At 45.9% G+C, this 14314-nt stretch overlaps 1 protein-coding gene across 1 annotated transcript; it reads right to left on the reverse strand.

Moving 5' to 3' along the window:
• Positions 1-4846: 4846 nt before the first annotated feature.
• Positions 4847-6269, reverse strand: LOC126498819 (olfactory receptor 226-like). Its single transcript, XM_050137738.1, has one exon. The coding sequence runs from the start codon at positions 5903-5905 to the stop codon at positions 4970-4972; it is 936 nt and encodes a 311-aa protein (XP_049993695.1). The 5' UTR covers positions 5906-6269; the 3' UTR covers positions 4847-4969.
• Positions 6270-14314: the final 8045 nt, after the last annotated feature.

Genomic DNA, 14314 nt, shown 5'->3' on the forward strand with positions numbered 1-14314 from the left:
ATCATAAGGAAAGTGGGAAAATGTACTGATTTTAAAATAGAGGACAGGATTCTGTCCTTTTGGGGGTCAGTCATATGGAGAGCAGAGAAAGATGTTGACCTAAGCTGACCTGCTGCTCTTCTGTGGCAGTTTGGGCTCATATCACCCGGCGAGAATGGCAGCTGTGTCCTGTTATGTCTTCATTTTATTATCTTGGTGGTGTTTGCACAGTGACCAGAGCTTTTCTTAGCTGCCCTGTTCCCTAGGACAGGGCAGACTGCAAACTTTCTGCCAGCTGGTCCTAGTTTTCTGTATCTTCAATGCCTGGTTGGGGGGCAGGGAAGTCCTTTGGGGATGCAGCCTTTTGAACAGGTTCTACCCGCCAACGCCTGTGATTTCCCACAACTCAGTTCCCTATATAACGATATGCAAGTGCTCCTGCCTCATCTGGGAAGTCTTGCTGCCACTTCCTTGATTGAAGGCTCCACGCTTCCCATAAGTAACTGCCACTTCTCCCTTTAACTTAAAGTGACTCTCTACCGTGTAGTCTTTCCTCTGTAGCTAGACCAGCTCTCCAGGCTGACATTCCATGGTCCAGGCCAACCTTCCTTGGAGTTCTTGGAGATGGGATAATGCCAACCCTTTGACTCCTACCGCTGCATCATGTTGCACACGCTGCTTGGGCCCTGTAGTTCCCGATCTGAATTAGACTGCAGTTCTGCTTAGTCCTGACAGTGTTCATCAGTGCTGGACTCTTTCTTTCTCCATCCCCCTACTTCTGCTTCTGGGAGTATTCCCAGCATGGAGATGGTCTTTTTCCATGCGTGCCTAAATTATTGCTCTTAGACAACTCCATACGGAAACTCCAGCGCCTGCCTGCTGACCCCTGCCAAGGGTGACTATTTCCCAGCTGTCCTTTCCTATCCCTAGAGGCACCAGTTACAGAGTGCTGCCTGTCCATCTTCTCTGGACACTGCTGAGAACATCATTTATTTTTGACTCACACGTTCTTGGAAGATTCCATTTCTTGCCTGGAACTTACTATTTAGACCAGAATAACCTCAAATTCATAGAGATCCACTTGCTTCTGTCTCTTAGGTTCTGGGATGAAAGGTGTCCAGTCTGGCCTATGGAGTTTAATGCCGCCACAAGAGTCATATCTGTTCAGCACTTGTCAGCCCTCTCCAGGATGTCTTTAGAGGTACTTGTTAGAAGTTGAGTTGTCCCATTTGTATGTTGAATCCTAATTCCAAGCACCTCAGAATGTGGCTGTATTTTATAACAAGATCTTTACAGAAGTAACAGGTGCACAATCCAAGGATATTAGGTCATTGTGCAGAGGCAGGGGAACCACTGTGTAAGGGCATGGGAGATATGGCATTCTTATTGCAAGAAAAGGGGCCTCAGAAGACCCCAGTTATTAAGATAAAATGGAAAATAATTTCTGTTGTTTAAATCACTTTGTCTATCGCATTTTAAAAATTTGTGCTTAGCAAGTTAATAAAGAATCCAAGAGATTCTGAAGATGACAAGGAAAGACCTGGAACACCCAAGATAACTTCTAGAAGACCAAGGAAGAGGGGCTCATGCAAGATACTAAAGCTTGGGTTGGAGGGCTGGCTCAGCAGTTACCAGCATTTGATGCTCTTGCAGAGGACCTTGCTTCATTTCCCAGCACCCAACAACCATCTCTATCCCCAGTTCCAGGGGATCTATTGCCCTCTTCTGGCCTCTATGGGCACCAAGCACTCACATGGTGCATATTAACACATGCAGGCAAAACACTCATACACATAAAATAAAAGTAAATAGATTTTAAAGGTATTAATACACACAGGCAAAACATTCATGCACATAAAATAAAAGTAAATAAATCTTTTTTCTTTTTTTTATTAAAAATTTCCGCCTCCTCCCCGCTTCCCTTTTCCCTCCCTCTCCCCGCACTCCCCACCCCCACTCCCCTCCCCCTTCATCTCCAGTCCGAAGAGCAGTCAGGGTTCCCTGCCCTGTGGGAAGTCCAAGGTCCTCCCCCCTCCATCCAGGTCTAGGAAGGTGAGCATCCAAATAGGCTAGTCTCCCACAAAGCCAGTACATGCAGTAGGACCAAAACCCAGTGCCATTGTCCTTGGCTTCTCAGCAGCCCTCATTGTCCTCCATGTTCAGAGAGTCTGGTTTTATCCCATGCTTTTTCAGTCCCAGTCCAGCTGGCCTTGGTTATCTCCCGTTAGATCAGCCCCACTGTCTCAGTGGGTGGGTGCACCCCTCGAGGTCATGACTTCCTTGCTCATGTTCTCCCTCCTTCTGCTCCTCATTTGGACCTTGGGAGCTCGTTCCGGTGCTCCAATGTGGGACTCTCTATCTCCATCCTTTGTCAGATGAAGGTTCCCTCTGATGGGTCTTCCGGAACCAAAGTAAATAAATCTTAAAGGTATTAGGGATCTGCATATGGCAGTAGAAAGGAGCAGTTCAATCTGAGTAAGGGACAGACAAACTAGTGCAGGAGACCCAGGCCACCACTCATGGACAGACAGACAGACAGTTCAGGAGACCTAGGGCACCATTCATGGACAGATAGACCAGTTCCATACTCATGGACTCCTTGCCCACTGTGTCTCTTCATCTGTATCCCTTGTGATTCTTCTTTTATGCTGTCTCTGTGTGTGTGTTCATGAGTGTGCAGGTACACATACATATGCAAGTGCACATGTGTGTGGCTGCATGTGGAGGCCAGAAAAACCTCAGGCTTTTGTTCTTGTGTTTTTGGGACAGGGTCTCTCACTGTCCCGGAGCTTGCCAAATAGGCTGAGCTGGCTGACTAGTGAGCCCCAGAAGCAAGACTACAAGCATGCAGTATCATGCCTGGCCCTGTCTTTTCAGTGTAGGTTTTGGAGATTAAATTTATGTGTTTATGTTCACAAGGCAAGCGCCTTACTAAGCACCCTCATCAGGTCTGGTGTGGTTTTCTTATTTTTTTATTTTTTGTTTATTTATTTATTTTTTGATTTTCAAGACAGGGTTTCTTTGTAACTTTTTTGGTTCCTGTCCTGGAACTAGCTCTTGTAGACCAGGCTGGCCTCGAACTCACAGAGATCCGCCTGTCTCTGCCTCCCGAGTGCTGGGATTAAAGGCCTGCACCACCACTGCCCGGCTGTGGTTCTCTTAACAAGCTGGCACACGTAAGCAAATGATCCCCAGAGTTTAGTGAGCTCCTCTAGCAAATTAGAAGATCCCACGTAAGGGATTATGCAAAGCTCCATTGATAGCTGTTTTGTGAGAAATAAAGGTGAACTCCTTGGGCTCGGAGCTGGCTTCTGAATTAGGCCAGACTGTCTGGGTATACAGTAAGATCTGTGGGAATTGAGCTACTTCTAAGCAGTCAGTGTCAGAGTTGAGCTGAATCAGAAGACCCTACCTTGTATTAGCTGCAGAAATGCTTGATTGGTAAATGGGGACACTTCCCGGCACATTTGGTCCCAATGTGCTTTGTGATGATTGATGACTGTGAAAATGAGTTTTTTTTCCCCACACAAAGAATAAAATGAAAATTCTAGAATGAACAAAATGAAACCAAGCACTCAGAATATTAGACATAGTTGGAGAGAGACTTGGGAACCCGGAAGACTGGAAGAAAAATGTCCTTAAAAGGGAGTATATAGCTCAGAGTGTGAGGAGACAGAGGGGCTATAGTAAGAAAATCTGACACACATGCAGTCTTGGAGCAAACAAGAGGAGAATAAAGCAGATGCAGCATTTAAGGAAGTTATACCTGATGTTTTTTAAAAAAAACTGATGGCAATGGAAGCCATGAGTTCTGGAAGCATTACAGACCCAAAGGTGCAAACACAAAGAGAGATACACACCAAACACAGTTGCAAATCAAACAAGAAAAGCTCAACGATTATAGAACAAGTTAACTATAAAGTATAAACATGGTTGATAGCGGGGTTCTCAATAGAGAGCAGTTGTGGCAGAAGCATGGTCTGTGCAGTCTCTGCCTGGATCCCAGGCAGAAGGGTGGTCAGGAGCAGAGAGTAGACTAAAATCAGCACTGAAAGTGTGCCTCACATAGATTCCAAAAAGAAGATGATGCAAATGTATTAAATCAAAGCAGAAATCAAGCTTTAAGTGTTGAGGCAGACAGATGTGCCGGAGACAGAGAGGTGCTCCCTCAAGAAGGGTTACATTTGTGAAGCTGACAACACAGTCCTAAATATGAATGCACCTTGTAGTGACTTCAGAAGTACAAGGTAAAACAGTAAGACACGGCCACAACTGCAACACAGAACATTCACACAGACTTGAAGGATGTGTTAAATTCCCCCAAAGATACACATGAAGCTCATCAGGCTAGGTGGCTGTCATGAGGGAAAAGGACAGCCACGAAGCCAAGAAAGAACTTGGCCTGGCTAACAACGACAGCCGCCAGGAAGGGAGAGGCTTGCATTACTGTGTCCGCCTCATGCCCCACAAAAGAAAGAAAAGGCAGGCACACGCGTGCCATCTACCCACCAGACATACCGAGCTTTGTGCAAAAAGATGTAATACGCCATCCTTGTTTCTGAGAAAAGGGAGCATCGGCACGTTCAGTGATGCTGTCTGGACTTGCTGGAACCCTTCCACCTGACCAGGACCTGGGACCTCATGTGATGAAGACCAATCCCAGGGCTTCAGAAGTGGGGTCTTCAAGGCTGGTCAAGGAAAGGACATAAAGTCCAGATCCTAGGTGATCAGGGAAGTAACGGCAGTCAGGGAGCTTCCTTTGGGTTCTGCACAGATTTTTCAGAACAAAGGACTTGCCTGGGCTGCTAACAAGAACAGCTGTCCATGGTTCAGGGCTGAGTTTTCTAGACGAGTCTGTAGGTCTTGGTTACCTCTTTTTATTGTTTGTTGCTGGATGATGGTCACATTGTGTCCTTGGGTACTCTGAACTGTGGGAAAGGACGGACTTGTCTTCACTAGGAAGAGCACAGCAGGACCCAGCAACTGGCATTCAGGAGAACCTGGGGGTCTGGAGGAGCTTGGTAAGTGCTTCCCTGATGTCACGGTTCCTCAGGCAGTAGATTATAGGGTTCAGCAGGGGAGTCACTACCGAGTAGATCACTGATACCAGCTTGTTGAGGTCGAAGGAGCTTATGGCGTGAGGCCGGGCATACATGAAGGTGGTGGTGGTGTAGAAGATTAAGACCACCACCAAGTGGGAGGCACACGTGGAGAAAGCCTTCCTGCGGCCCGCCCCTCCTGGAATCCTCAGCACAGTGGCAAGGATGCGGGCGTAGGAGATGGAAGTCACTGTCAGAGAGGTTGCGAGGACAGCCAGGGCTGCCACAAAGTCCAGCATTTCGATGGCAGCAGTGTCTGAGCAGGACAGTTGCAGCAGAGGTGAGACATCGCAGAAGAAGTGGTTGAGGGCATTGGGGCCACAGAACCTGAGGCGGGAGATGAGAGCTGTGGACACAAAGGAGGCCAGGAAGCCCCCAAGCCAGGCACTGATGGCCAGATGCAGACACAGCCTCGAATCCATAATGACCGGGTAGTGCAGCGGGCGGCAGATGGCCACGTACCGGTCACAGGCCATGGTAGTCAGTAAGAAGCATTCAGAGGAGCCCAGTGAGAGAAAAAGGAACAGCTGGGTGAGGCACCCTGAGAAGGAGATGGCTTTTGCCCCTGCCAGGAGGCCAGCCAGCAGCTTGGGCACTGTGACTGTGGTGTAGAGGGTTTCCAGCACAGACAGATTGGCCAGGAAGAAGTACATGGGGATGTGCAGCTGCCGGCTAGCACTGATGGTGCCCACAATGACCACGTTCTCTAGGACAGTCACCACATAGATGGTCAGGAACAACCCAAAGAGCAGCCCTTGTAGGTGGCACAGTTCTGGGAAACCCAGAAGAATGAACTCTGTCACCAACGTGTTGCTGCGGTTGCTCATGGTCCTTTCTGGCCGGGAGGCCACTTCTGAGCACCTTGGAACAGCGGGGACTCAAGTGCTCTGTGTGATGGCCCCGGCCACTGTTCCATTGGTCAAAGCTGTTGGAGGCTCTGCAACCCCTGCTAGGGTCTCAAAGGCAAGGGCTGCCACACTGTCCCAGGACCAAGGGACGGCTCTGTGGAGGCTCCTAGGGCTGATCAGCCTTGTTGGCAGGGAGAGGTCAGACAAGTAGAAAGGACTCTCACTGCGTACGTTCAGGATCTGCTGCGGTACTTACCTGTCGTATTCAGCGTGGAGCTCACTTTCATGTTTACCAAGAACTGACAGCTGAGCGATGGCCTGGGGTCCGTGAACATCAGTGTGAGCAGGAACACCCCTCTTACATTTTTGCAAATTTGTGCTGCCCTCCTTGACCTGATACACAAGTACACACTTTCCAGGTGTGCACACACACTCCCTTTAGGTATGTGCATGCATACACATGCACGCATGTACACAAATGCTTATACCATGTAACATGCACACATACAGTTCCAAGAAAGCTTACTTTGCCTTAAATGCTGCTCAGAGGTGACAGGGCCTGGATTTTGTCTAAAGACTCAGGTACCTTGGCGAGTTGATGCTGTTTCAGACTGAAAGGCTACAGCTCCCCTAGTGACAGGACCACCAAATGGAGAGGAGAAGAGAGCAGAGGGTTGCAGAGGAGATGGCTCACCCTGCTTTGTAATGGTGTCTCCCTTCCTTTCTTCTCCCCTCCCCTAGACAGTCTGTGTAGCCCAGGCCGACAGCAAACTCAGTATCTTCCTGCACCATCCTCCTGAGTACTGGGGCTACAGGTGTGTGAGTCCGTCTGACTTCATCCCCACATTTGATGCTCTAACACGGCCCAGACTCTGCTTAGCCAGAATTTATTTTTTTTCCCCCAAGGAGCAAACTTACTGTTGGGGACTGAGCGGAAGGTGCCGTCACCAATCTTCAAGGGAAATAAGCAGTTTGGGAATTTGTGGGGATAGCTCTTGAGCTAGGTGTCTGAGAGCAGATGGGGTGACCTGGAGCAGAAGCCAGGCTGGGGTCCCCTTGTAGTGGTTTCCTTGGTCCATCTTGGAAGGGGTGCAGCCCAGGTCCTTCGGTCACATCCGGCACCAGGCTGTGTGGTTCTGGACAGGTGGCGGAGGTTGGTGGCCGAGCACAGTCCTAGGCACACTCCACAAGCAGCGCTCGCCACAGTTGGTTCTTACCTCTCGGGTTGGGCACTTGGCTGTTCTGGTGAGGTGAACTCCCTGGCACCAGGCGGTGGTCCCTGGTGAGAGCCGAAGCTGTTAGTCTGCACTAGAGCCTGGAGTCTGAGGGAGGCTCCTCGGCTCAAGGTCTGTGGGACTCCTGATTGGTGGGATGAGCTGAGTAGGGGAGGAGCCCAAGGTCGGTCTCCAGTCTCCGTTCAGGCCTCGGAAAGGGAATGGGTCAGCCAAACTAGAAGGGGTACTGCTGTCAAGCTGATGGTGGAAACCTGTCAGCCTGATTCTACACATGCTGGTGACGGGGTACCTGAGTACCGTCTAAGCCAGGCTGCCTGGCACAGGGTGGTGCCACCGCTGCCTCTGGGCTGGGGCCTTTCCAGTTCCCAGATCTGGTAGCATGTACTGGCCAGGCTGTGGCAGCAGTTGAGGGGCTCCTGGAAGGTGTTGTTTTCCCTGAGCCCTTTGTCTTAAGTTGTCATCAAGCCAGGCAGGGTCCCTGCAGCGTCTCTGCGTGTCTCTTGCTGCAGGTGTGGAAGAAGTTCTCTTCTTCTCACAGGACCTGCCGCTTTGGGCCTCCTTGGTCGTTATACACTCCTCAGTGGCCTTGTTCTCTGCAGTCCTGAGGACTGTAATTGTTCTCAGGACAATTTGTTGGGTTCTGTGGAGATTCCTGTGGGCCCAAGGGGGACTGTGCTCAGCTGGGAAGCCTTCCTTCTCCTCAGCACCAGGCTTCTCACAGGTAGTCTACCCCAGAGAAGCCTGAGAATCAAGACCCTTTCCCGTCAGATTTCAGAGCGCCCCTTTCATTGTGTTTAACCCACTCGTTCATTTTATGAAGCGGTAGGAAGAACACTCAACACAAGAGGAGAAAAGTACAAGGTGACCCAAGCTCCCAGCCCCAGACCCCCTCCCCTCAGAGGGGAGTTCCCTGCTTAGCATAGCTGACCTGTTGACGGCACACGACTTTGCTTGAGTGCCAGTGGGCGTTACTCTGTGTTGTCTTCCAGTTCCTGCTTTTCCTTACCAAGATTCCTGTCCTTTTGTGAGGGCCAATCACTTCACTTTACCTACTGTGCTGTCCGAGGTATGACCATCATATGTTCGGGTTGTTCCAGGCTGTTACTGCTGGGGACAGCACTAGCTGGCATTCCAGAGCAAAGATCCTGTTTGCTGTCTGAATATTGCTCTTGGATCCAATCTGAGTTGAACTTTGTCTGAAATTTTGCCAAGAAAATAATGCCAGAGTCTTTTCTCAAAGTGACCACATTTGTAGTAGTGACCACATTAGACCACACATATACAATTGGTCCTTGTCCTGGTAGCATGGCCAAATTCTGAATCTTTGCCCAGTGAGTGGGTATGAAGTATCTCATTGTTTTGGCACTGAAGAGCTGGCCCAATGGTTAAGAGCACTTGTTGCGCCTGCAGAGGACCTGGGTTCGATCCTCAGCACCTACATAGTGCTTCACAACAGTAACTCCAGTTCTAGGGAATCAAATGCTCACAACTGACCTCCCTGGGAACCAGGCACACATGTTGTGCATACATACACATGAAGAAAAGAAACTCTTACATGTAAAATAAAGCTAAGAAAGCTGGATGCCTCAACAGTCAAAGTAGTTTCACAATAGCTGTTTCTCATTCTGTGTGTGTGTGTGTGTGTGTGTGTGTGTGTGTGTGTGTGTGTGTGTAAACTGGTAGTTAGTCTACAAGGTAGGGTGCCTTAGCAGTCCCAGTTTGGTCCTGGAAACTCAAAAGGTTCCTGGAGAGCTGCTGGTTCCTATGTCATGATAACAGTTTGGATGATGCTGGTTCTGCTGTCAGTGAAGGAATCAGCAGTAGCAGCAACAGGGCAAATCAACTTGTGCCAAGAGGAAGATCAAGCAAGTGAAAAGCAAGATGCTCTTCTTCTGCCCCACCCGTTTAATCTGGGCCAGAATGTGGCTCCCAAAATAGAAGTGGGCCTTCCTGTATCAATCACGGCTATCAGGACAGTTCTTGAGGCAACTCTCCTACTCAGGTGATTCTAATTTGTGGCAAACTGACATTTAAAACAACCATACTATTGACATTGAAGGTCAATATTGCCTCAGAATTGAGTATTTAGCATGGTTTGGGAAGCGGCTGTTGGTAGCAGCGTTTTTCCTTGGGTTAAAACATTCTATCCTGCAAGCAAGCTCATTAAGACAGGAAATGAAGAACTCAAAATAGCTTCAGGAAATCCCTGAAACTGACCAGATTTACTAGGCCCCTCCTTTCCCAAGAGTATGAGCAAAGTAAAGACTGCTGAGCGACTCGGACAAACGAAACTGTTAAGAGGACTCTTAGACAAGCCGGGAAGCCTAGAAGTGTAGACCAGCAGAGCCACGGGAAAGCATCAGAGAGCGGCTAAACTGCTTTGGTCAGTATGTGGAAGAGGCTCAGACCAACTGTGCTGCCTGGAAAGGAGTCTCCAGCCTGCTGAGCTGTTGCAGGCTGTACAGTGTGCTCCGTGTTTCCAGCTTTTGTGAGCTGTCATTCACACCTGTAAAATGGGCCTTGGTGATGAAGCTGTCTTTGAGTAATTTCCATTCCTCTAAGTAACCATTCCTCCGTATTCCTGTAAGTAATTCCAATAAAATCTGTTGGTTTATCAAGCTGGACTTCGGTCTATCATGGGCTCCTTTTCTCAAGTAAGCAGACATCTGTGTTGCATCTTCCCAGGAAAAGTCTGTCACAACAAGATCTGCACAAAATCCCATCATAGGTGGGGGAGGGGCCCATGAAGTTCATCTGTAGCTCAGGAACAGTTGATTGCTTCTGGGGAAAGGAGAGTCAGTTTTCTTCAGCGACGCAGGCTCTGAGGGACTACCCAAGCTCTAGGGATTGTTCTACACCATGTCCGCACAGGCAACATTAAACGGATTCAGTGGGTATTACAAAAGCACACAAAACTGGGAGGAAGAACGGTAGGGGGAGGATAGGAGAGGAAGCAGAAGGGAGGGAATGGGGGGTGGATTTCATTCTCACTGGCAAAGATCGCAAAGACTGAATGCGAAAGGGTGGAAAATTATATGCAGTGCAATTAAGAGTCCGAAATAAGCAGAAGCAACTGTACTCAAGGCTGCAAAAATAGAATTCAGGGAAAACGCAGCCAGAAGAGTTAAAGAACACAACTACATATTAGTAAATGGAGAACTCCTTCAAGAAGATAAAGCAAATATTTCCCCCTGAACATTGGAACACCAAATGTTTATCAAGTTTCATAAAGTGAATATTATTGGACCTAAGGGACAAATAATCCAAGATTCAATAATGGAAGTGGCTTCAACACACTAATGCCACCAGTAGATAGATTTTGTGGGCAAAAAAGTCAATAAAGAAACCACATAATTGAACTGCACCACCCACCAAAAGGATGTAAGAGGTATGTGGAGAATGTTCCTTCCAACAGCTGTGAATATTCATTCTTCTTAGCAGCCCATTGGTCATGATTGCTTTAGTTTGTGACTTTATTAGAAAGTCTTTATGCCTATATTTATTAAAAAGATAACTTGTCTGGATAGTGCTCACACTCAGGACTTGAGCTATAGCCACTCACTCTTTTCTGATTTTTAGAATTTCTGCTGAGGGATCTGGTAGCGTTCTGATGGGCTTGCCTTTGTGAGCTGGCATTATCTTGAAGCTTTTCATACTATTTCTTTGTTTTGTAGTCTTGGCATTTTAACTATGACATAGAGAGTTCTTTTTTGGTTGTATCTATTCATGATTTGAAATGTCTCCTATACTTGAATGTCTATATCTTACTCTAACTTTTGAAAAATTTATTCTATCATTTTACTGAATAAGTTTCTATGCCAATTATTATTATTATGATGATGATGATGGTGATGATGTTTCTTTTTCAAGGAAAGTTTCTTTGGATAACTGCCCTCACACTCACAAAGATCAGCCTATCTCTGTTTCCCAAGTGCTGGGATTAAAGGCATGCATTACCATGCCTGCTTATAGTTCTTGTCACCATTATTATTAATAATAAAAATACTAATTTCATCCCCATGCCTGAGGTTATAGGCAAAGGTCCCTATATCTAGCTTATGTGGGCCTGGAGATTGAGCCTGGGCTTTATACATGCTAGAGAAGCACTTTGTTCCTTGAGCTACATTCTTAGTTCATATTTCAGCAGCCAGAAGAATTTTAGGTTTGGTCTCTTGAGCATGTCTTAGAGTTCCTGAAAGTTATGTTAATATTTATTTCCTTAAAAAATTTAAGTTTAAACTTGTGGAGATCAGAGGAAACCTTGTGGGGGTCAGTTATCTCCCTCCACCATGTGGACTTCTGGAATTGAGCTAGATAATCAGGCTTGGGGGTAGGTACCTTTACCTTCTGAGCCATTTCACAGATGCTATTTTTCTTTGTCACTATCTTTCTTTTCCTTTTGTCATTCATTTGGATATAATATTCCTTTGGCTTTAACCTCAGTCCTTGTCTTAGTTACCGTTTCTATTGCTGTCAAGAGACCCTATGACCATTATGACTTCTTTTACTGCTTTATTAAAAAAATAAAACTCAACTCGGGAGTTAAATATTAGAGAAATAAACCTGAGAGACCCACGGGGCATTGAGGGAGAAAGAATCACCCACTCTCTTATCTACCTTCCCTGTACATCTTCCTTAGGTCCCTCGTTCTTCCTCCTGTGTGTCTAACTTCTCAGTCTGCCAGAAAACTCAGTGGTTTACTTCATCCAGCTTAGTGTGAACCCCACTTTTCAAGCCAAGGTCCAACTCCATTGGCAGTCTTGGGGTGGCAACACAAACAGATCTCCCCCAACATTCCCTCTTTGTGTCTAAATAAAAAGGAAGGGCTTTAACTTTAACACAGTAAAACTATGCAATAAGAAATGCCTTTACAATGTCTGGTCCATTAGTATTTTGCAAATTCAAAGAAAATACTACATTATCTGTCCTATCTTGGTGAGTCCAAAGTTTTGTACCTAATTTACCTTCTATTATAACTTTGGAAAACTTTGATTATATCTAATCTTCAACCCCATCAGAGGCCCAAGAATGATATAGTATTACCTGAGTAAACAGAAAGTGCAGAGCAAGCAACTTCCGAAACCCAGAACAACAGAGATACGTGGCTGCCTGGACAATCACCCCAAGGTTCCTTTGCAACATTGGTGCATCCACCTTTGGCCTATGGGCATAGATAGACTTTTCTGTGAAGCAGGCATTCTGAAGGACTGTCCTACCTTGTCTTGGCAAAGTTTAGCAGTTGTCTTCTTTTGTGTCCTGTTTGTCCTATTTGAACAACATTCTTTCCACAATAGAGGCAAGGACAGTTTCTTTGCCCCATGGCTAACTTTGTGACAAATGAAAGCAAATTTCATATGGAGGTTCTTTGATGACCATCATCTTCTTTTGAAGTAAATTGATGCTGCCAGGAGTAGATGTGTCTCACTGTCATGAAAAGCCTTGTTATTAAAAAAATATTTTTTGTTTGTTTTTTGAGATAGAAGTTCTCTTTGAAACAGTCCTGACTGTCCTGGAACACACTCTGTAGACCAAGCTGGCCCCAAGCTCATGGGGATTCACCTGCCTCTGCCTCCTGAGTGCTGGGATTAAAAGCATGCACCACCCATGCCTGACTTTATTAAAAATTTTAAATTGTCATATTCTGTAGGTCTCTGAAGTGCTTAAAGACCATATATCTACTTAAAATATATCTGTTTGACTTTGAAAACATACCTAATACGACTAAAAGTTTGATTGTTGTAGATGACTATTAACCTATCTTTCTTTATTATCCTTAATAGCTTTCAAGGATTAAAAATTTATATTACATTTTTAAATGGGAAGTATAGGCACAATGTCATAAGCAAGAATAGAAACATATATAACAAAATAACCTTAAATTTGTATCAATGTACAAAAATATCTCAAAAAGTAGAAACACACATACATATATACACACATGTATATAGATATGTATAATAACAAAAACAACCTTAAATCTGTATCAATATAAAAAATCTAAACCAATGTAAACTATTTGAGATGGGTAGTTGCTTTTTTAGTTTGAAAGTAGATTCAATATTCTACCCGTTTATCCTATCTTTTTTTTTTTTTTTTTTTTTTTTTTTTTGATTTTCGAGGCAGGGTTTCTCTGAAGTTTTTGGTGCCTGTCCTAGAACTAGCTCTTGTAGACCAGGCTGGCCTCAAACTCCCAGAGATCTGCCTGCCTCTGCCTCCCGAGTGCTGGGATTAAAGGCGTGCGCCACCACCGCCCGGCTATCCTATCATTTTTTTGTATTTACCTCTTTTATTTTTAGAATGAGATCCCTAAATTTAATCTCCTTTGTTTAGTTTCTTACCTGACTAAGACCAATAACAACTTGTAATCAGCCCCCCTAAATGATGGAGGAAGGTCATTGGTTAAATAAAGAAACTGCCTTGGCCCTGATAGGAGAAAATTAGGTAGGCGGAGTAAACAGAACAGAATGCTGGGAGGAAGAGGAAGTGAGCTCAGACGCCATGCTCCCCTCTCCCGGGCAGACGTGATGAAGCTCCAACCCAGGATGGATGTAGGCTAGAATCTTCCTGGTAAGCGCACCTTGGGGTGCTACACACATTATTGGAAATGGGCAAGAGTTAGCCGAGAAGAGGCTAGATATAATGGGCCAAGCAGTGTTTAAATGAATACAGTTTGTGTGTTGTTATTTCGGGATATAAGCTAGCCAGGCTGCCCTGAGCTGGGCTGTGGGAAGAGGCCCGCAGCTCTTACTACACCTAAATGATGACAAATATTCACCAAACAACCAAAAGCCACCTACCCCACTTCTTAAGAATGTGTGCATCGTGTTTCTAAAATTACTTCCTGTTGTCTTTAGGGGATCTTGAAAGATTTAAGATAAAGATCAAGCCTTGGGAAAGCTAGTTATTGTCCAGCCTTAGTGTGATAGGAAAGTGCAAGGCTTATCTGAAGTCTTGACAGGAGTAGTCTATGATCCTGGTCCATCTTAGGTAACCACCTTGAAATTGTCTTGAGCAGTTTGTAGTCCAAAGCTGGTCTTTGGGTGGTGTTTGTTAGCTTAGAGTCATTACCACAATCTAGGTGGAATTATCATTGTGGGACCCCATCATCCAACTGGAGATTTCAGAGATCACTATGAGAAATGGTCACAGTTCC

This window comes from Alexandromys fortis, unplaced genomic scaffold, assembly GCF_014885135.2.
Source record: "Alexandromys fortis isolate MF-2015 unplaced genomic scaffold, M_Fortis_MF-2015_v1.1 scaffold_3, whole genome shotgun sequence".
In the NCBI taxonomy this organism is placed as follows: domain Eukaryota; kingdom Metazoa; phylum Chordata; class Mammalia; order Rodentia; family Cricetidae; genus Alexandromys; species Alexandromys fortis.